This window comes from Aptenodytes forsteri, unplaced genomic scaffold, assembly GCF_000699145.1.
Source record: "Aptenodytes forsteri isolate BGI_AS27 unplaced genomic scaffold, ASM69914v1 Scaffold257, whole genome shotgun sequence".
Taxonomy (NCBI): Eukaryota; Metazoa; Chordata; class Aves; order Sphenisciformes; family Spheniscidae; genus Aptenodytes; species Aptenodytes forsteri.
In genome coordinates, this window is record NW_008795194.1 from 1,056,404 (window position 1) to 1,078,877 (window position 22,474).

At 36.4% G+C, this 22,474-nt stretch overlaps 1 protein-coding gene and 1 long non-coding RNA gene across 2 annotated transcripts in view; one reads left to right on the forward strand and one right to left on the reverse strand.

The window, feature by feature from the left end:
* The first annotated feature begins 294 nt into the window (after positions 1-294).
* On the forward strand, positions 295-7,782 carry LOC103898325 (cytochrome b reductase 1). The gene is made up of 3 exons (XM_009278574.2): positions 295-586; positions 3,239-3,393; positions 3,555-7,782. The coding sequence occupies exons 1-3, from the start codon at positions 428-430 to the stop codon at positions 3,853-3,855; spliced, it is 615 nt and encodes a 204-aa protein (XP_009276849.1). The 5' UTR covers positions 295-427; the 3' UTR covers positions 3,856-7,782.
* The window catches only part of LOC103898324, a 32,948-nt gene continuing 13,184 nt past the window's right edge, over positions 2,711-22,474 (reverse strand). The window contains exon 3 of the long non-coding RNA XR_657539.2: positions 2,711-2,857. This is a non-coding gene — a long non-coding RNA (uncharacterized LOC103898324). The remainder of the gene's footprint in view (positions 2,858-22,474) is intronic.

Genomic DNA, 22,474 nt, shown 5'->3' on the forward strand with positions numbered 1-22,474 from the left:
AATGTATTTTAAAGCATATTTTGTTTATTTGCTGGGATAATGGCAGTTTATTTACTATCCAGTTATACAGTAGTGTGTTTCTAAGCTCTATAAACTGCTGAAGTTAAAGCAAGTGATTTGGTTTGTTGGCAGCATATTTAAATACAGCTAGAGCTTTTATTAAGGAAGTCTCAAATGTTGTTCTTTTTTTCCAGCTATCATAATTTTAAGGCTATGCTATGTGTAGGAGAAGCAGCTTTTTAATAGACTTTTTTAGAGGATTAAAGGTTGGATTTTCCTGTAATTTACAATGGAACTATGTGAATGATGCATGATTATTAAAATCTGAGAGAAGTTATCCTATAAGGCGTAAAATCTTGTTTCTGTTCTTTCTTCAGCTATTATTGTGTACAGGTTGCCCTGGACCTGGAAGTGCAGCAAACTCCTAATGAAGTTCATACATGCTGGATTAAATACCATAGCTATGATTCTTGCAATTGTTTCTATGGTAGCTGTGTTTGAATACCACAATGCCAGGAACATTCCTAACATGTACAGTCTGCACAGCTGGATTGGGCTGACTGCTGTTATATTTTATTCTCTCCAGGTCAGAATCTAACTGTATTTATAAACAGGTTGTAAATTTGAAGAACGTGTTGAGTAATTCAGGCACAATAGGCCCTCACTAATACACCCTAACTACTGGGATACCCATTTTACATTCTGTGATTTGGCAAATTAGCATGTAAATGTGCAAATACTGGATCCTTGACTTCAAAGAAAAATGTATTTTAAAGCATATTTTGTTTATTTGCTGGGATAATGGCAGTTTATTTACTATCCAGTTATACAGTAGTGTGTTTCTAAGCTCTATAAACTGCTGAAGTTAAAGCAAGTGATTTGGTTTGTTGGCAGCATATTTAAATACAGCTAGAGCTTTTATTAAGGAAGTCTCAAATGTTGTTCTTTTTTTCCAGCTATCATAATTTTAAGTAGCTACTTCTTGGCCTCAAGACTTTTGTTTATCAGCAGAACAAGCGCAGCAGGGAGCAGTGCAGATCTAAAGGATCTGACATCTGAATGAGCTACTACTGGCTAACCAGCTTTCCTGAATCAGCAAAACTTTGATAGATGTTCACGTGCATGCTTTTAACGGCTCCTATTGGCAAAGAATTAGAGTTATCATAATCTAAAATGAGCTAACTTAGTATGTTTTGCATTTGGCATAGAAGAAGATCAGGCATGCCCTGACATTTCGTGTACACATACAGATGTGATGTTTCTGCATATACATTCTGAATTCCCTATATTGTGTTATTACACTATGGAAATTTATTTTGTTTCTTCAGATTGTGATTCTTAATTGTTTTGCCAAAACACTAAAAAAAAAAAAATAGACTTAATTATCTGGTGATCAAGCACAGAAAATCCCCAGCTGAGCGATTCGGGTTCTGGACTTTTACCCTTCACTGCTCAGGCTAGGAGGTACAGGAAATAGTGTTGAAATAGTGTTTTTAACACTTAGGAAAAAGAAAGCATATTGCAGCGTTGCTGAGTATATTCTTTATAGTTGAACAACAGCTAATGAGTAAGAAGGAACAGTGTGAAGATTTTCCTTGTCTTAATAATGCAGTTATTTCAGGGAAATCTGTGCTGCCACTATATTATCAGCACTTTTTCTAATGGTTAAGATAAAGAATTGTGAATAAGATCTTAATTCTACTTTTCATTTTGCTACTATAAACATGATCAATGGCACTTAATGCCTTGCCTGTCTCATCAATAGAACTGTGGTGTTACTTCCTCCAAACTGGGATACAAGTCTCCAGTCAGAGACTGATGTTTGTTAGGTGATTGAGCACTATTGTTAAGAAACAGTCATAAAGTAGTATCTCTGTTAATAGAGAAGACACTTGGCATTTGCCAGAAATGGTATGTCAATCTCAGAACTGAAAAATTATTGAGGGGGGATGCTCACAAAATACTATACCTACAGGAACAATAGTGTAAATTTATTGTATTTAAGCCAAATGTATGTTAATACAGTATAGCACAAGGACATGAATTTAAGAATAGGGCAGAAATATAAAATGGAGACTGCCTCTTGGAAAGCAATGTCTCTGGGAAGAAGTACTCAAAGACGACATGAAGCTCAAAATGAGTTCTCACGATGCTGTGACAACAGGAAAAGTAAATTCTCTAATAAGAAATTATCTTAACCTCCATATATGGCATTGGCAAAACTAATACGAAATACTATGGAATAATTTTTTTTAAAAAATGTAAAAAAAAAATAAAAAAGAAGCAAAGAAAATCTGGAAAAGTAATTTGAGAGCTGGAAAAACTGTCTTCCAGTGAAAGACTTAAAAAGCTCCAACTGTTTAGCAGATCTAAAGAAGATTAAGAGATGACTTGATTATGGTGTATTAAAAAGCTTCCCAGGGAGGAAATACCAGGTTCTTTAATCCAGCATGGAAAGACAAAACAAGGACTAAGACTGGAAGTTAAAGCAAGATGAAATACAAATTCATGCACTATTTCTAATTTAGCAGCAGGGGTGAGTAACGGTAGAACAAACTAAAGGGATGCAACCTCAACATGACTGGGCAAGCCTGTGATGGAAACCATGTGACATGATGGGTTATCTTCCGTCACAAAATTAGTGCTAATGGGAGGACTCATGTCCCCTGAATAACTTCATGCCACGCACACACATCTTCACTCTGTAAATGCCAGCTGATTGATATATTGAGATATAGACCATTGCTCTTCTAAAGACATGAACTTTAATTTCACCAAAACTCTAACAAGGTAAAATTATTTAGTCCACTCAAGTCAGAAGGTTAGACTGCCTTGCGATCTTCATTTATGTGTAAATCTGTAACAGAGGCAGAGAACAGGAATTGAAGAGACTGTAAAAATGTAGCTACTCACACCTTTAATATGTTACTGCATTAGTTACACTGAAAACTTGTGTTTCCAGTACTTGCAGTTGCAGTTTTAGCATTACTAGTAAGTTTGGACACTGATATTAGGTGGGATTATTTATAAAATATTTCATTTCTGCTTCCCAGGTGCTAATCCAAAATTATTGCTTAGGTTTTGAAGAGAAACATATTCAGAAATAAAAATGCCAATTCTTTTCAAATTTGTACCTGAAGACATCTCAATATGGAATTTTTACGATGATTTTTATTCTGCTTGAGAAGTACAGCTTGTTTCCCATATAGCTTTAACTATGAATCTGTTTTCTGTTTAGCTTTTCTTGGGTTTCGCTGTCTTTCTGCTCCCTTTTGCTCCAGTTCCTCTCCGAGCAGCTCTCATGCCAATACATGTTTATTCGGGTCTTACCATCTTTGCAACAGTGATTGCAACAGCTCTCATGGGAATCACAGAAAAGCTTATATTTTCATTGTAAGTATTTTTTTTTCACTTGTTTATTAAAGTTAATCATTGCAAACTGTACTTCCATTTTGTTTTGTTTTAAAAAGACCTCCTACCTAGAAAGAGACTGCTGTTTTTAGACCAGGACTGTCTCTAAAACAACTGACCTTTTTTTTTTCCCCCTTCCAAAGGAAAAATCCTGCATATAGTGCATCCCCACCAGAGGCAACTTTTGTCAACTGTCTTGGTCTTTTGCTTGTCATATTTGGTGCACTTATTTTGTGGATGGCAAGCAGGTCCCATTGGAAGCGCCCCCCAGAAGAGAATGCTAAAGTTCTGCGGCCCATTGGAGGGACTCCTGAAGGCACAGAAGCAGAATCCACAATGACAGATGGTAGCAATGCAGATAAATCTGATCTGAGGATCAATAGTGAAGCAGCCAGAAAACAAAACCTCAAACTTGATGAAGCAGGCCAACGATCAACTATGTAAAGAAAATACACAGAATAACAGTACTATTATACTGCCTTCCCCCCCCCCCAGTTCCTTCCAATTTAGTTATACTGACATATAAATAGGTTGGGGGTTTTTTTCAGTATGGCTTGCTCAAAGATACTCAAGTTTTCTGCACATGAATTTAAATTCCAGTAAGTCCCAAACATATTATATTGGTTCATGCTCGGTCCTCATTTAAAAAATGAGAGTGTGAATGACATCACATAATGGGAAAATCACATAATTGGAAAATGTTTTCCATATCACTTCTTAATTTAATGCTTATATCTCATATAGTCATGAAAAGTTAACAAGATTCAGACTAAATTTTGCTCTGAGAGATTTTGCAGGTTATGAATCAGAGTCATGAAGTATACCGGACAGCAAACTTCAGTTGGTCACACATAATTTTTCTGGTAATGTTCACTTTTTTAAAGCCCTGATTTCTCAAGCTGATTAACCCTCTCACCAGCTGCTAAGATCTATGGGATTTGAGGTCATTCAGCACTTTGCAGAGTTGCACCATAAAAACGTTTAGTCTAAAATTTTGAATTCAAAAAAAGAAATGAAAGTTTGCCTGAAATCTTCATTAAGTGTTATGTTTCCTTTAAAATTTTCTATGGTTTGGGGTTTTTTTAATCAGAACGCATGCGTTGACTTTTTAACCAACTCTACCAAATATATTGTATACAGACAACATTTGGCTTTGGATTATGTGTGATCATTACTGAAATCTAAGGAAATTGGAAGACATGCAAATGCAGAATTTGTCTTATTTGGAAAGCTATAGATACACACTTAGAAAAATATGTATCACTTAAACCAAGCCTTCCTTTTATCCCAGAAGGCAACATTTTACTTTTGATAATCAAACTTTATTTGATTGCACAGTTCTATTGATTTATGGCACTAGACTAGAAATTAGGTTAGAAACCAGAAAAGACTGCTAGCAGTCTCACAGAAGAAAGGAGCTTGAAGTGAGAAATGCTTCCTCCAAGAAACAGCTGAGCTGTGCTGATTTGATTAAAACGCTACCCATTAACAGAAAACCAGTTTTGGTATCTCCACACTGGTGTCAAAATCATTATCATCACGGGCATGAAGATATACTTTAGTCTATACGCAAACTATATAAACTCTATGACTTTTTAATTTGAAATTAAAGTGTTAAATAATGCAATTTGAGTCTCTACTGGCACTTTACTTTTATAGCTCTTTCTAGTAATCGGAGTGTTAATGTATTATGCTCATTCATTATTTTCAGAGATATAAATAATACTTACATTTTTTACTACTATAGAAGAATAATTATACTAGATTTTTTTGGTTGCACATGTGCACAATGATGAGCCTTTCTATTATAATCTCTTGTAAAAGCTTCAGAGCCCACTACAAGTCCAAATTTACCACTGTTTGTGTTGCAAAATAAACAGTTTCAGACAGCATATAATTTCCTATTTTTTTAAAGACTACATAAATTTTTATCTACTTCAGCTTTTTAAAATATTTAAACACATTAAACTTTAGCAAATACGCAATTTTTGTAGTTCAGTGTTGTGTTAGTACAAACAATTTTGGTCATGAGTTATTTTGGATCTTCTCTGACAAGAAGCACCTCAGTTCTGTTATCTGATTTGTAATAACATTTAATTATTTGGTGAATGCAGTATAGAAAGCTAGCACACTAAATTATTTGAAAAACTTTTCTGCTGTACCATTTGGTACTCAAGGACTACACCCCAGAGTTCTATGTTTTTATTTACCTATGTTTGTGGAGCCACCTAGCATTGGTGTATTGTTTCATTTGAGAAAATACCTGCTTTAAAATGCCTTAGTGTAGAATTCGGGTATGACAGAAGGAGTACTATCCTACTGTGTGAACACTCCTCCAGTTCCACTATGTGCAATGGATTGGACAGCTTTTTCCCTGTTTTTCAAGTTCCATATAACTATCTGTCTTCCCTAAAATTGTTCTGCGCAGCTTCAGCATAAAATCCAAATGGTACTGATAGCAGCTTTCTGAGAGAAAAACAAGAGCGCTTGTTTTACATGACATTAGTGCTCAACTGACATGACATGATTATGTTATGCATCTTATTACAAATTTATATATTGAACATTAAGTAGGAAGAGGGATTCGCAGTACCTTCTGGAGAACACTAAACTGTGCTGTCTTCTTCTGATCTTGTTATGGTCTGCTCAACAAGTCTGGTTTTTTGGTGAAATCAGTAAGCATCTTACAGCTGGTGGATGCACGTTTAGTCTTTGTGAGAGATGCTCTATTAACACTTTTGAAGTATAACAGATGAAGTGAATAAATGAACTCAACTAGTAATTGCATAGTAATTTACCATGCTAGCTTCCTATACTGCACTCACACAGGCAACAACATTTTAAGTTGGTACGTATTGGCCTGTTACTATGACTCATCTACCTGTGCAAATAAGCTCACTCAATCCCTTCATAGCACTAAGTAATCTAATAAAAGCATGTGTTTGTGTGGAAGGTAGTCACTTGTCTAAGGATTGTTCTGGAAGAAATTCTAGCTGTACAGTATATCGGGGAAAAAACCCACAAAATCTGTGATTTCTTTTGTTATAACACTGACTTGGATGTATTGAAATCAACAGCTTTTAGGTAAATGGTTCTATATGCTGTTAAAGTTAAGCTATAGTAACCAGTATGCCTTCTGTTTTCCATTTTATTCCATGTACTGTCAAGAGTAATGATACTTGAAAAAGAATGGTGGCATTTCTTTACTTCTGTATTCTGATGATATAAAACTAATTAATTGAAAATCAAGGATTAGCAACCTTTTGAGGGTAATCTGCCAGACTATATTTTTGTTATTCAACTTCGAGGTTATACGTGATAGTAGAAACTCAGTGGGAGCTGGAAGATTCCATTCTGGGAAATTACTATAATTAGTGATCTCTCATGTGTATGAGCTGTGGGCTTCTGGCTGCTTTGGTCTTTGGACGGTCCCCGTGAGATGCGGTAGCTGTGAGCTCCTAAACCTTGCTCAACCATGGTGTGTGCAATTTAAAACAGACTCAACATGCTATAGTCTTTTGGCTTCTGTTCTAAACTGATTAAAAAGGTCTTTAAGTATCCTTGCAACATATGAGGTTAGTTCAAGTGCTAAATAAAAATACATAGAACTTTTGGAGAGTAACTTTCTCTGGAAAAAAACATATTCCTAAAGCTGCTTCTCAAAGTGGCCTTCCATTAACTTTCCTTTCATGCAATTTTTCTTACCTGTATTTATGTGTAATAGTAGCAACATGGGAAATAAAAAGGTATATTTTCAAATATATAAATAGAAGGTAGAACTCTAGCTTTTTTATCAGGATTTTTCTGCATGTTTGGAAATCTTCTACATTGTTATTTTTACAGGGACGTGATTGTAGAGCTTACATTCCAAATTTGGATTCCTATAAAAACATAGGAAGTTACAAAACCTAACATTAAAAGTGCTATTTTTTTAAGATGCCTGAAAAAAAATTATTTTTTTAATGTATTTACATGCTGTCATGCAGTACTGCACCCAGAAGCAGAGCAGTGTTTTTTCCAACATTAATGAAATTGAGAAATGATGGTGCAAACTAGATTTTAAAATTGAATGTACAGTAATTACATGTACACTTCTTACTACATGTAACCAAGAAGATTGCATATGATATTGTAAATATGGATTACTTGTTTACATGAATATTTTATTGAGAGACTAAAAGATATTGCCAAATATTTTCTATTTCAGAAGACTCTTTTGCTTCTATGTCAGAAAATTCCTTACCCTGTTTCTAACTGTTCACAGGAAGTTAAAGAATTATTTTATTGTTTTGTTAATCACGGTACTTATTTGTAGATGAAAGCAAATGTTTAATTACAATGTCTATTTTCCTTATTCTTTTTTGTATGTTAATAAAAATGATTTTTCAAGCTTATGATACCACTGATTACAGATTTAAATTATGGTACTAAAATACAACTTTCTAACTTTAGCAAAAGATCAGATTATTCTTATGATTACTTTTTTGAAAACAGGAGGATGGTTGCACAAAATTTCTAAAATATTTCTTAATTCCAAGTATTCCTGATGATCTTCCTGATGAAATTTAGGTACTGTGTAGTGTTAGAAGTATAATCAGTATATAACGGAAAGTGAAGGAATTCACTGTATAAAGAAAGAAGCTGTATTTCACCTTCTGATCATAATAGAAATTCCCCATAGCAGTTGTTAGAGGGGAAAAAACCCCAAAACTATCCTCAGTCATGAGATTGCCATAGCAAGTACGGGAAGATCATAAATTCTGATGTATGACAGTCACATAATGCACTGTAAGATCCAAATACCATCAGATAAATAACAGCCAAACTGAATGCAGAGCAAAAGTTTTGACCCCATGGAATCTTCTGACCCAGATTTAACATCTGCACATCAAGTTACTCATCAGTAGGCTATTGATCATAAAATGCTATAAATAGCAAAAACATCTATATGAACACATCTGTAACAAGTAAGAATTAAGGTGAGTATGTTCTTGAGCTTAGTAATTGGAAGCTCTTCTAAAAGTGTAAAGTATAAACTCATTATTCCTGGATATCATACAGCTGTTGGCTGAAAATTTCCAACATCATCATCATCATCACGGAAGAGTAAAAAATACTATTACAATCATCAGTATAGCAGAAAACTTGCTGTATTCAAACCTGACAATTCCCTGTTGCTGATAACTTCTCTTAACTGTCTCCTGTAGGCTGGATTTTTTGGGGAAAGTTCTGGTAAAACAGTCCATATTTTTTCAATACATTGATTATTACAAAATTCAATAAAAGCTCAAATGTATACACACTTGAAAGAGGGGGCTCAAAATTTTGGCAGGAGGACTACATTTGTGTGGAGAAGTGTTTTTTGTAAGTAGTTGATGGAACCCTTGTAACTTATGTACAGATTTTTGCATTGTGTCATGGTATGAGCAACACTTTTGATCTGTGTAAGACTACTGGGCAGTAATGAAGGGTAAATTACTATACAGGAAGAGACTGAAGCCCAGGTCAAAAAAATGGATGACAACCATTCCAAGCGATGCGGCTAACAGAAGAGAGCAGGTTGAGAAAATCCAGTTACTACTGTACACATATCAGAATTTTTGTTGTAACAAAAATGGCAAGGCCACAGCTAACTCTAACAGAAGAAGTAGAAACAACTGGTATAAATTTCAATGAGCTCACTTATGTTTGCCAAATATGGTGATCATAGAATACCAACCAACATATGTTAGCTTGGGGCTTGAGTTTACAGTTGAGTCCATGGCCATGTATATTGACTACCCGTTGGCTCTCACATTGCCAAGTCAAGCAATAGCTATAAATAGTTATCCAAAAATGGATAGAAGTTGTGAAAATGCTTGCAATTTTTATTTCAATTTTCACTAGCATTTCATTCCAACAAAAAAATTTCCATCTACCGGTACTCCAAGTCTGCAGGATATTATTAAATAGTGTGATTAATAAGCAGATTTTCAAATATTTTTATAGCAGATGACCCTTCTCATATGTGTATACAATCAGTAATCCACTAGGTGGCAACCACTACCAAAACGGCCTTTGGCAGATGTTAGTCTATCATTGCTTTAGATAATACAATCCAATGAGTCATCTGCCTTAAAATCAAATTACAAGATTAGCAGACATAAAACACACAGTCATGTCAAAATGTATATATTTAGTTTTATATTCTTTTAAAGGGCTCACTTAAAATACAGTATTACTTCATCTCTGATGTTGGAAATCGTTCTTTATTGTGCTCTAACTCAGACTTCTTCAACTCCTGTTTGTAACCTCTGTGCGAGTACAAGCTTAGTTAAAAGACGCAACAAAGAGAATGTAAGAGCATGTAAGTTTAGGGATAAGCTCATATACAAGATACGAAAGTAGCAATAATTAGAAGAAAAAGGGGAACTTCCAGTACTTTTGCCATTTGATCTTGCAGTCTCGCATAAAATTTGACCCTGAAAAAGTGAACATTAGAGCCAATTTCAAATAACCAAAAAGTAAAGTTCTCCCCTCTGATACAAGCTAACAGCTTCTGTTCTTCATTTACTCTGTGGATACTGACTTTGTAAGCATGTTTTCTGATATATTCCACTGAATATACTGAAAGCTGTTTTGTACATGGTACGCTAGTGCTACTGCTTGATCTGACTTGCTTACCTGTCCTCTCAGGCTATACTGGAAGATATTTTGTCTCCTATAGCTAACTACGGCAGTGATTTCTTGGTGTTAGTAACAGTGGGAGTACTGATGTAGAAAGGGCACTGTGTTTTTTCACAAAGCTTAGTATTCATGTTTAGGTCAATGAAGTGGCAAAATTCAGTATAATTCTGATTCTCCAGGACATTACTCTCATTATTGCTATGACTATCCGATCTGGTAGAAATACTATGTTAAAAGACCTCCAGTATAGGTATTATCTTAGCAATTCAGCTTAAGTGGTTGATCTTTTTGTTAAAAACATCAATTGCTGTTGCAATTAAGGGATAGCTCATAGATCACTGTGGCAATGGGAGTACTAATACTGTCTGGCTACTGCTTCTGAGCAGATATAGAGAACGGGATTAAAAATATAAGAAAATTTGCATGAGTGTTCATTGCAGTTATTACTGCATCTGAAATGAGGAATTTGAACAAAAGTTGAGTAAGACACAGCCCCTGAAATCATTTTAGTCTGTCCCAAATGGAAGACTTCAAATGGATAATAATTTACATAATGTTACAATTGTCAGGGGCCTGAACACATTAATAAGCCTTAATGGCCCTGACCAGCCTCACCTGAGACCCTCACCCACACACCCCAGCCCATGAGTCCAGGGGCTCTGATTAAGCTCAACCTGGGTGTTTCAGTCCTTGCCTGTGCCCCATTGGACCTGACTTCCTGACCTGGTTTCTGTCTGACCCCATCACCACGGACCTGCTCAGTGATCACAGGACTCTGACCCTCAGTGGGTCTGGTTATGACCTGTGGATTGACTTTGCAGCATGACTGTCGACCTGCCTCAGCACCACGAAGTTGCCTGATGATGTTGAACCTGGTTGCCATTTCCATGCCTGCCCTGCTCCCAGCCAGCCCTCATTGCTCCCTGACAGCAATCTTCCTGTATATTCAGCCTGCACTCTGAACTGGATAGATCAGTCTTCATGGAGTATTTGCTGTAGACAGGCAGTGGCTTTTCCATCTATAACTATTTCTTCTCTTCATATGGTTTTATGGAAATACTTTGCTTAAAAAGCCTTAAAGTTATATTTTAGTTATAATTCACAAATAAAGGATGAGGTGTGTGGAGTGAACAAAGATGTTTGCTGGACAGTTACTCAATAAAAAATAGAGCACGTTTTCTTCTGCGTTTACAGAGTGATACAAAATTATACACATCACTTCTCCATACCTAGTAAGAATAGCAGCTGGAAATGTATGAGTATGCTGCTTAAAGTTTGGAGCAATGTAAAATCAGAGATAAATCTTCTCCTCACTTTATTGCATACTGTAAGCATAAGTTGGAAGGGCCTCGCAAAACAAAACTGCAGCAGCTTTCAAAATGCGGCAGTAGAAGACTTCCTAGCTCTTTTGTTTGTACTGACAGTTATACAGCTGGTGACTGAAAATAACGACCACTGCCCAGCAAAGAAGGCACCGTTATACATGGATTTGGATGAACTGTTCTCTGCTACCAGGCAGTGGGACCCTGACAATGGCACTGCAAAAGCTTGGAAAGAATTTGCCTATCCACAAGACTGTAAGTGTATAATCAAAAGCAGTATTTGGCTCAAAGAATTTGCATACAGACCTAAGCACTGCTCTCCTATCCTCAAATAAATGCGAGAAAGTTCACAGGCAATACAGGCAGTCAGCCATTCCCACACCAACAGGGGTTCAAATCCCCCACAGTAGCGTTACTCCACTTTGAAAAAAGGTATCTTTAAGTAAGAGTTGCTTCCAGAGTCTTTAGTGGACTTCAGAGACAGTAGAGTTCAATGTTATTTCGATCTCTGACTGTACCTGGACTCTGTACCTGCTTTTTCTATAAAGTCAAATATTCTGGCACAGAATTACATACAGTGCTCATTTTGATTTCTTCCTTCGTAAGCCTACACCAGTCATCAGGGAGTTCTGCATACTCTGTTTGAGCCTCTGGAATTTTCAATTGTTACTCAGGTAGTAACGCAGAAATGAATATAGGAACCTCTATCAGGGAATCTACACATGGTTTGAGCTGTTCACAGCAATGCCCAGGTCTCCTTCCTAAGTTAAGAGGTGATTACAATCCCGTGAAGAGTTCAGACATTTCTTCACATTTTCCCTACAAATTGCATTATTTTGCACTTACTAACATTAAGCTTTCCAAGCCACTGAGTTACATGTGCTCCATTCACTAAACATTTCTTTCTTATTCCAACCTCCCTTCTCCAGTTCTTCTAAGGACATTTTATTCCTAACTCTGTATTCCCTGAATCTCTGCTCTAGCAAACAAAATCTTGATATCTCTGAGTACATTTTCTCTGTTTTATAACGCTGGTAATCATTCTCTCATTTTGGGGAGGGCAAGTCAGTTCAGTATGACTAAGACAGTTCCTCCTAATGCCTTAAAAGACTAATTCACTCTGAAGTAAGCTCTTGTGGAATGTAATAACTGGATACAAAGACATTTTGTACATCAGTCCAATATGTACAAATTCAGATTATATTACAAACCACACTTTTAGTTTTATTATGTTGTCAACATATTTATATGATAGTTATTTGTATTATACTTAGTGTTCCTTTGCCTATCTCTAAAGATTTAAATACCCCTAATCAAATTACTAGTAATATTTTTGAATATGTAGGACTGTAATAATAAAGAATACCTTGGGGTTTTGATCTAACATATTGAATTTTCAATTTAAAATATTTTTGTGGCTTTAGAGTCAGTCTGTATGTAAAATACATAAAATCCATCCTACCAGCTACATCCAACCATTTTTGTTTACTTTAAATCTATAATTTGAGGTCTGACCCATTTTGAGAGAAGACAGCTTGTGTAGCCTCTATGCAAAACACTAGGAAAAGCAGAAACTCCAATTTGTCCTCTTTATAGATTTGTTTATTCAGAAAGAAGCTTTGAAATAAAAGGCTTTGAAAGGCTAACAAGCTTGCTGAACAATGAGTTGTTATTCTTTGAAGGCATATTATCTTAAAAATTACAAGAAAACCTGAGTGTTTCTAATGAGTAGAACTCTTATTTTTGAGATAAAATAAACGGAAGAGTTTGAGAGGATATTTTTTGTTGTTTTTTTTTTCTTCCTGGGGCTGCCTGTTGCTCTTATGTGGAAGTTTCCTGCTGATTTGACTTTTTATTCTGCTGTGAGACTGATGCCAAGATTTACATGATTGCTGTGGGTAGGAACTGGATTTAGCATAAGGACTATAACTGCTTTTCCCCTAGGGAGAGACAGAAAAGGGAAAGACAGAGTGGGGCACATAAACAATATTATCTGAAGCTATATTCTTGGTCAATTATTTTATTCAGCCTCTATTTTAGATTATGCTGCAACTAATAAGAGGCAAAAAAGCTACTGGCCTCAAGCCATGAACACAGATAAGCAAAGAAACCATTTGTTTTAATGCAAATGTCCAACTATAATGGAAGCAATATACTGTTTTTATATAGAGCTGACCATAGTGCATCTTGTAACATATGTGTAATTAAGAAAAACTGTCATTAGAATTTGCCAGGTGGAGATTTGCCTTATATGCAGGGTCCTTCAGCAGAGAGAAAAGGGTGGTTGTAGAACTGTGCATCACTACAGTTATTTTAGCAATTCATTGTCTGTTTAGTCTTTTGTGCATTCTTTGATTTTGGATTACATGCTCTGAATGTTAAAACAGGGGTTAAGATTTTTGCTAATAAGGCAGACTTGTGCAACATGAAATCATTCACAGCCAGCTGTCAGACTGTTATCTTTTGCTAACCTACAGTACCTATGGAAAATGCAATGTTTTGAGATACTGAAATGTGTTTGCATCACAACACAGGGAATTTCACAAGCAAAGCAAGACTCCACAGTAAGCAGACAATAAATACTGGGGGCAGAAGGCAGTTTGAGGGAGTTTAGCACTGAGAGCGTATAGGTTTTCAAATGTAATTATTAACAGATCATTTAACAAAATTTTAGTAATTTTCCTAATTAAATCATATACACTGAATAAATAAAATTAAATCCCATAATTAGTCAGTAATTAAACAAACCAGAAATAAATATTATCTACTTGGTCTAAAAGTTTAAATACAGTAATTGGAAGACAGTATCATATTACTAAGGTAAATATTCTGGAGTTCCTGAACTAGATGTATATAATAGAAAAATGGGTAAGAATTCCCATCATTCCCTTTTCCTTCAGTCAGTTGCATGGACAACAGTTTATCCTGACATTAAAATCAAATCATCTAACTAGAATGACTGATTTTATGTTCTTGCATCTTGTTGATTGTAAAGTTATGATTACCTCATTAAATTTAGTTATTAAGGATAACTGATCCTTTAAGTTGTGCCTGTTGCAGTACTGGTTTTGCTGCTAGAAAACAGCATATTTGAGATACTCAGTTATCACCTGCAAGATTTGCAAAGGGCATTTCTTGAAAAAAAGTGTCATTTTAGGGCCACTGATAATAATTGCTTGGTATTTTTGCATATGCTAAAGATTAACTTTAGTATCAGCGTTTCTTGAATGGAAATTTTAGCAAAGCCTTGAATTTGGGGTATATAGACAAGCTTCCTGGAGTTTAGAAGTTTCTCTGAGCAATTGGTACTACCCAAAGTCTTAGTGAACCCTCCATTCTACTAAGACTCCCCTGAACACAGAATTATTTTGAAGAGAAACCTAATAACCTGATACATAGCTACAAAATTACCACAAGGGTTATGGCAGACTCATTAGCATTGATCTATCTTCCAGAACCATTTATTTTCTTTTCAAAACATGGTAAATTGAGACTTGGTTTGGGGTTTTACATTTTTCCCCCCTTTTAGAATGGTGTGATGACATGGAGGTTCTCTGTTTCAAAACCTCTTTTTTATTTTTTACTACCTCCTGCTATGGCACATTTGACTTTAATTTCTCTTTCATGGGAAGGAGAGCACTATGGGGAACAACAGGTGCCTTATTTCTCCCATCTGTTTCCCACGGTTGGCTAATGAGATTTCTAACGATGAAATTCAGGGCAAGAGGTCTTAGCAGGAAGTTCAGAGAGTGTGAAGTCCAGCTCCTGTGAACTATTCTGACCTCCTACAAAGCACAGGTTGTAGGCCTTTAATCAATAATTCCCATATCGGTTCAGAAATTGTGCGTTAGGTATACAGAAAAAAAAAGGCAATTAAATAATTTAGATGATAGAATATTCCTCCTACCCTAGATACATTGTTCCAAATTGCAATGAATCACATTTTTTGAAGTACCTAATTAATATTTTTAATTTATCATTTAATTTGTCAAACCTTCAACTTTTGATCATTGGATTTTATGCTTTTATCTGGTAACTAAAGGATCCTCTACTATCAGCCATTTTCCTTCTATATAGATATTTATAATTATGACCAAGACAACTCACTGTCTTTTCTATGAAGCTAAATGGGGAGTCTGCATACCAAAAAGGTAGACTGTAAGGAATAAAATGTTCATTCTTCTGTCCAAAATGCAAGAACCCACCTCACAAAATTGACTACACAGAGGAGGATCACTTTACACCCTTACACAGGGCGATAACCAAACTAAAACTTTTAATAGCTCAAGCTTGGGCTTGTCACTGCTAGCTCAAACTGTCACCATATTCATCACGTTCCAGCAGAGTCCAGCAGCCTCAGTGCAGAGGCAGAGCAAGTTCATGTTTATTCCTGCAAAATACAATATAAAACCATCCTATATATGACAAAGGTGGCTTTAGGACTTCTTTCAGATATATGTGCTCACATAAATTTTCACAATTTCATATGAAAAATAAAGTCTTTTTTAGTTTCGTAAAGATTTGGAATAAAATTGACTTTTGTAACAGGATAACAGGTCACTTTCTTTCCAGTAGTTCTTTTGGCCATTTCATTCATTTGTATGGTTCAGTGCAGGACTGGGACAAAACTACCAGCAGCTGACAGCACTTCTTTGCCTCAATTCTTTTCTATGCTTGCAGCACAAGTCAAGGAGGTGACATTATTAAGATGAAAGACAATTCATCAGATTCATCAGAAAGACAAAACATCAGATCCTATTTCCACCCAACACAGAAACCTGTACAATGAGATTTTTTAAAAGCAACCAGCCGGCCATGATTACAGTTAGCAATATAACCAGGAGAGCCTTTCTGAAAGGAAAGGAAAAAGTGCCAATGAAAAGGAAACAGTATATGTAACTATATATACACCATATCAGTGGAAACTAGCTAGAAACATAGTGCTTTCCTATAAAATACGAAAAAACTGTCAAAACTCTTAAATATATGTGCAAACTGGATTTCAAGCAGAAAAACAGAAGTCTTGCTGGCAGCTTCCCAGCTTTCCAGACTGCTGCTGCTTTAGTAACTGAGTCCTATTGAGCTATTTTTGCAAAATGACGAGCACGCTGCTCCTGTACTTAATAATAAAATATAAGTAAGTATATACTGCAAGGATATTTTCAAGAATGTTACTGTGTGTTGTTTCATACCCGGTAAAAAAATACCTGGAAGGTAAACTTGAGTTTATAACAGTATATAACGCCTTCTTCCACTACCACTGTCATCTATATCAATCATCTATACAACTGGAAGTTTAGAGATGTCAAATGATGGTATATCAATTAATTATGTAAATGTCACTGGTTAACCAGATCATCCCACATTAGTTTTAGAGCACTCAGTTTTGCTTTGTATGACCAACATATCTTATCTCTGGCAAGAGACTGTTTGTTTTGACATCGTTTCATTTGACAACTCATCAAATGGCTCTTGATCGCTAGACTGTCTCATTTTCCTCTTTCTCTGCCTGGCTGTAGCAGTGGTCTACCAGCAGGTCTAGCTTCGTCCACTGCCAGGTTCAACTGAGTATTCAGACCTGGATTGAGGAGCTAGTCCAGTTTCTGGTAGACATACATAATGGGTAGCAGAGATAAGCCACTGCAGTCTGTGGTTCCATATATATTTCCTGACATATTTGATTTGGGTATACTTTCTTCTGTATTTGGAACACACAGATTTCTGCACCACCAAATACTCATGTGTCAGAGATGCTTGGAGTATGTTATTAATTTTTCATGCTCCTCAACTCAAAGCTACAAGCATGGATATTCTCACAAAACAAGCTTATCTGCTCATTGTGACTTAACGGATTTTTATCAAAAAGTTTTGCAATGAAAAAGACTCACAGCTGAGGTACCCATGCAATATGTAACTCTATCTGTATATAGGCCAGTGGTCTCTGGATAATTCAGAATGACATGGAAGGACAATGAAGTGAAGAAAAGTAAACAGGTAGGCAACTTTTACAGTTGTTCTCCATTCCAGAGACTGCTACCCCCTGAGATAAATACTGCTTTGGAGTGCCATGATTGCTTTACAATTCCAAAGCAAACTTATGATCAATAGCTGTACGAAAGTCTTACAGCGTAAGCTAAATATACTATAGGACATTAGAGGAAACATACAGAGAGCAAGGCAGGTGCTACTTTTTAGACTGAGATTTCCAAGTATTAAGATTCTTCTTCAAGTGGAGTTTTAATGAAACTCCAATTACAAAAACTCTACCAACATATTACAATAAACTCATCCTGTAGTATAAAATTCAGGCACCAAAAAAGACAGAAACAGACGTTTTCTAGAACATGCCCTAGGGTGATAATTTCTGATACTGACTAACCTATCAAATTCTAGGGTATCTATAAAACTATAACTTGATGCAATTCAATAAAATTTAGCCTTTATTTGGAAGTCAGATGGACTCTAGAATCATAGAATCATTTAGGTTGGAAAGGACCTTTAAGATCATTGAGTCCAACCATTACCCTAGCACTGCCAAGTCCACCACTAACCCATGTCCCTAAGCACCACATCTACACGTCTTTTAAATACCTCCAGGGATGGGGACTCCACCACTTCCCTGGGCAGCCTGTTCCAATGCTTGACAACCCTTTCGGTGAAGAAATTTTTCCTCACGTCCAATCTAAACCTCCCCTGGCGCAACTTGAGGCCATTTCCTCTCGTCCTATCGCTTGTTCCTTGGGAGAAGAGACCGACACCCCCCTTGCTACAACCTCCTGTCAGGGAGTTGTAGAGAGCAATAAGGTCTCCCCTGAGCCTCCTTTTCTCCAGGCTAAACCACCCCAGTTCCCTCAGCCGCTCCTCATAAGACTTGTTCTCCAGACCCTTCATCAGCTTCATTGCCCTTCTCTGGACACACTCCAGCACCTCAATGTCTTTCTTGTAGTGAGGGGCCCAAAACTGAACACGGTACTCGAGGTGCGGCCTCACCAGTGCCGAGTACAGGGGCACGATCACTTCCCTACTCCTGCTGGCCACACTATTTCTGATACAGGCCAGGATGCCATTGGCCTTCTTGGCCACCTGGGCACACTGCCGGCTCATGTTCAGCCGGCTGTCGACCAGCACCCCCAGGTCCTTCTCTGCTGGGCAGCTTTCCAGCCACTCTTCCCCAAGCCTGTAGCATTGCATGGGGTTGTTGTGACCCAAGTGCAGGACTACTTTACTTCCTCTGCATTTGAGGCTATCTCAAATCTCTAATACAGAAGGAATTAAAGTTTGACCTTAGTTATATACTCCAAATATTAACTTAAAGAAATTGAGTTACTTCAGAGTTTATGGATGTAAGCTTCTTAAACACGACTGTACTTCACAAGTAATCAAACTGTCAAAACAAAATATGAAGAAAGAAAAAGAAAAAATGTTAAGTGAAGTCATATAGTCCAATAGTTCCTTGACCGTAGGGAAATATTACACTTTTTTTTCCTTTTACACATCTTACTATGTATCCAGTTTTTGTTATTTTTTTTTTTAAATGTATAACTAGCTTCCACAGCCCTTTATAGCAAAATATTTCCCTTGGCTCATGTAAGTTTTTTTGGTAGTAGAAATTTTCCACTTTTTGTTGATCTAGGGATGCTGCAGTAATACAGTTATTTGAAAAGGAAAATTGGATGGCTTTGCATTGCATATACAATATTTGCATACCTGAGGTTTTTTAACTGATTAATTCCTGTGAAGAGTACCTAAAGGAAGGAACTCTGCCTATCTACTTTGAGTTTAGACACCTTTTAGACTGAAAGAATTAACACAGAGCAGTGCAGGTACATACACACACAAACACACATGCATATGGCCAGCTGGTGCTAGCTACTTTGTAGGAGACAGACATACATTCTGAAGCCCAAATTTTTCAAAACGGCTTCTCATGCTGTGTAAGTAAAAATCTTGTAACAGGCTACACACCATCCAGGTGTACATAAAATGGCAGGTTTTGCCCCAGGCAGTAGGTAATTTAAGATATCTAAAAACTAGCATTTGAGCCTACAGTTTGTCATGATCCAAAACTTCTGGATTAACTTTAACACCTTAAAAAAGTTATCTATAAACATAGAACATGCTAAATCTATTATTTTTGCCAAATGTCAATTGTCTTTTACTTTGGACTATTAAATTACACATCTAATAATGGCCTAATAAATCACCTCCAACTGCATAAGCAACTGAAGAAATGCACAGGTAGCTGGCTTTCACAATTAGAGAGTTCTATTCCTCTTCTTGGAAGCACAGTTTTTTCTTTAATGTGTATCCTCCTGACCAATAGATACTACATAAATAGCTTAGAAATGGCATAATTCTGCAGACTGAAGGTTTTTCTGAAAAGAAGTGCCTTTACTGAGTGTGTATGTGTGTGTGTATGCAGATACATACATACATACATGCACTACAGTATATATTCTGTAGAATCCACACTTTGCTACAGTTGTTCTTCCACCAACTTATGTGGAGACAGGAGTTCAAGCAGTGTTCTAGCCAACTGTCTTCTTAGACTTTCAGGTGAAATTACTAAAGAAGCGTCATAGTTCAGAATGCCATGCTCCACTACTGTCTTTACAACGATACAACCTTAAGAAACTAACTTGGAGATGCCACTGTTCACTCTCTTACCCCTGTCCACAGTTTTTGCTGACATTATAAGTAATTTTATACAATTGCAGCACTGTGTAAGCAATGGACTATCAGAAGCTTGAATGTTTACATTCAAAGTTACACTGCAGCCACAGAATATAACTATTAGAGCTGTTACAAAGTGCTAGTTAACAAAAAAATTGAGGACGTTCTCCCTGAAGGCAGGTTTGGGGTTTTTTTCTTTTTTTTCCTCAATTGTATTGAGAAGGACATCTTGAGATTGTTGGTCCAAAGACAACATAATTATTTAAGATTTTTTTTTTTGCTTACTGCCAAAGTTATGAGATAAATGATATAAGTTGGATTTCAGCATACATTTTACTCTGAAACAGGTTTTTTGATACATTGAAGTGCAGATGCATATTTCCTCTGAAATAAAGGCATAGAGGGTTTCTATGAATACTGTCCGTATTTCAAAGACTTATAACTCCAGTATGTCTATTGTTCATGTAATAAGATTTTTTCCCAACTAGTCACCTCAAGCTTGACTTAGAAACTGAACGTTAAACACATTTTTTTCATATGAATTAACTAGCAGGGCAGCTTTACGTGCCATCATTTTGTTTGCGCTGATGGAACTGGCTGTTCTTCTAAATGGAAGGCAGTAATTCATTTCTGATGCCTTAAAAGTATAATAAAATCCAACTAATGCTCATTGAAAGATGTATCTACACTGGAAAATTACTGCATAATGAGATATGGTAAAAGTCAAATACCCAAGTGCTACTCTGCACAACTGCCCTTCAGGTGTTTTTAGTGTATATTTAAGCATGGGTTAGCTTCTGCCAGTTTGAGAGGACTCATCCTTGTATTCTATTTGTAGTAAAAGTAAAAAAGCCAGCCAGAACATATAAACATTTGCCATGATTTAAGTGTTGCTTACCGACAGACATCATCAGCTGCCTAAGCAGTTGTCTAAGCTGTTGGGATCCAGTTTTGCCAGCTGTCCGGAGCTCTTCCCTTAAAACTACCTTTTTCCATGATGCTTACCAAAACTCAACAGTGCTTCAGTCACTGATACACTGAAATCACTATCTATCATACTAGCCAATATTGTCGTGGGTTTTTTAATACTAAACTGTCTACCTCTGTCCAACCTATTTTATACTTGGACTATAGGACCCGTCGGTGAAGAACCATCTTTTCTCTTTTTATTTGTATAGCCCATTGTACAGCAAATTCCTTGTTCCTGACTAGGGCCCCTATTTATGTCAGTAATAGAAACAAAATAATAAGAAGAAAGCTTTTCACTGAGTACAGTAGGTAAGGTCCGAAGTATTGACTGCTACTGAGTTCTGTGACTGAAGGTCTAAGGGGATCAGGCCTACATTTCTACAGTAAAAGTATCTGTATATCACCCCAAAGACAAAACTATGAATACTTCTGCTTTGCTTGAAATAAACACACTTTCTGGATGAGATTTTTCATTAACATTCCACAAGTCAACGTTGTTTATTACAGTGTTATCACACACATGCAGCCATTTGTTATAGAATAAACAAAATGAAAAATCTTTTATGTTTCACTGGGTCAAAAAGCACTGGCAAAGATGTGCTGCAATTCATTACTATGTTACTGGAAATCTAGCTTTCATAAACATGAAGCTTCCTTTCTGGATATATAATCAAATCAAATTGAATTTGATGTCAGAGAGCTTATCTAATTAGTTTTCATTGACTTGAATATATGTTTATGTTTCTTAGCTGTTGTAAGTTTTACAACAGTGTTTTTCATTAAAGGTTGGCAAAAATATTTAACCATATCTTAACTTGACTCTTCTGCACAGTTCTGGTTGCTGGGAAATTCTGCTAAAACACCTTGATTCTTCAGAACAGTTTTGTGTATGATAAGCCTTAATCCACTATATTTATGCAGCCGGACACAGGATTGAAAAAAAATCAAGTTACGAAGGCTTGCAGAATTAACAGAATAGTCCTAATTGTGTGCATTCATGTTCTCTATGGGTTCACTCAATGAAACATTGGTGAAAGTTGATGAAACTGATGTATTCTATCTTACAGTAAGGACAAGATAAGTACATGGACAGAAGAACTTCCATGACTTCCTACCTCTTCTTTCTGATTCATAACTTCCTCCTCCATCACGGTAATGTAAGTGTCAGCAGGGTTACGTGGTGAACTGTATTAGAATACCGATCCAGTTCTTCACATGATCACACAACCAACCAGCCCAATTAAGAGAGGAATGTGAGTGAGAATGGGCGTCCACAGTGAGACCTACTTTAACCAGGAGAGTCAATGTCCTGGTTTTGGCAGGGATAGAGTTAATTTCCTTCCTAGTAGCTGGTACAATGCTGTGTTTTGGATTTAGGATGAGAACAAAGTTGATAACCCACTGATGTTTTAGTTGTTGCTAGGTAATGCTTA

What these genes read in the sequence shown, in the direction of transcription:
- LOC103898325 (XM_009278574.2), top strand. Translation starts at nt 428, where the DNA reads ATGAAGTTCATACATGCTGGATTAAATACCATAGCTATGATTCTTGCA. An exon ending in TTATATTTTATTCTCTCCAG is followed by an intron (nt 587 to 3,238) that starts GTCAGAATCTAA and finishes TTTTCTGTTTAG; the next exon opens with CTTTTCTTGGGTTTCGCTGT. An exon ending in GAAAAGCTTATATTTTCATT is followed by an intron (nt 3,394 to 3,554) that starts GTAAGTATTTTT and finishes CCCCTTCCAAAG; the next exon opens with GAAAAATCCTGCATATAGTG.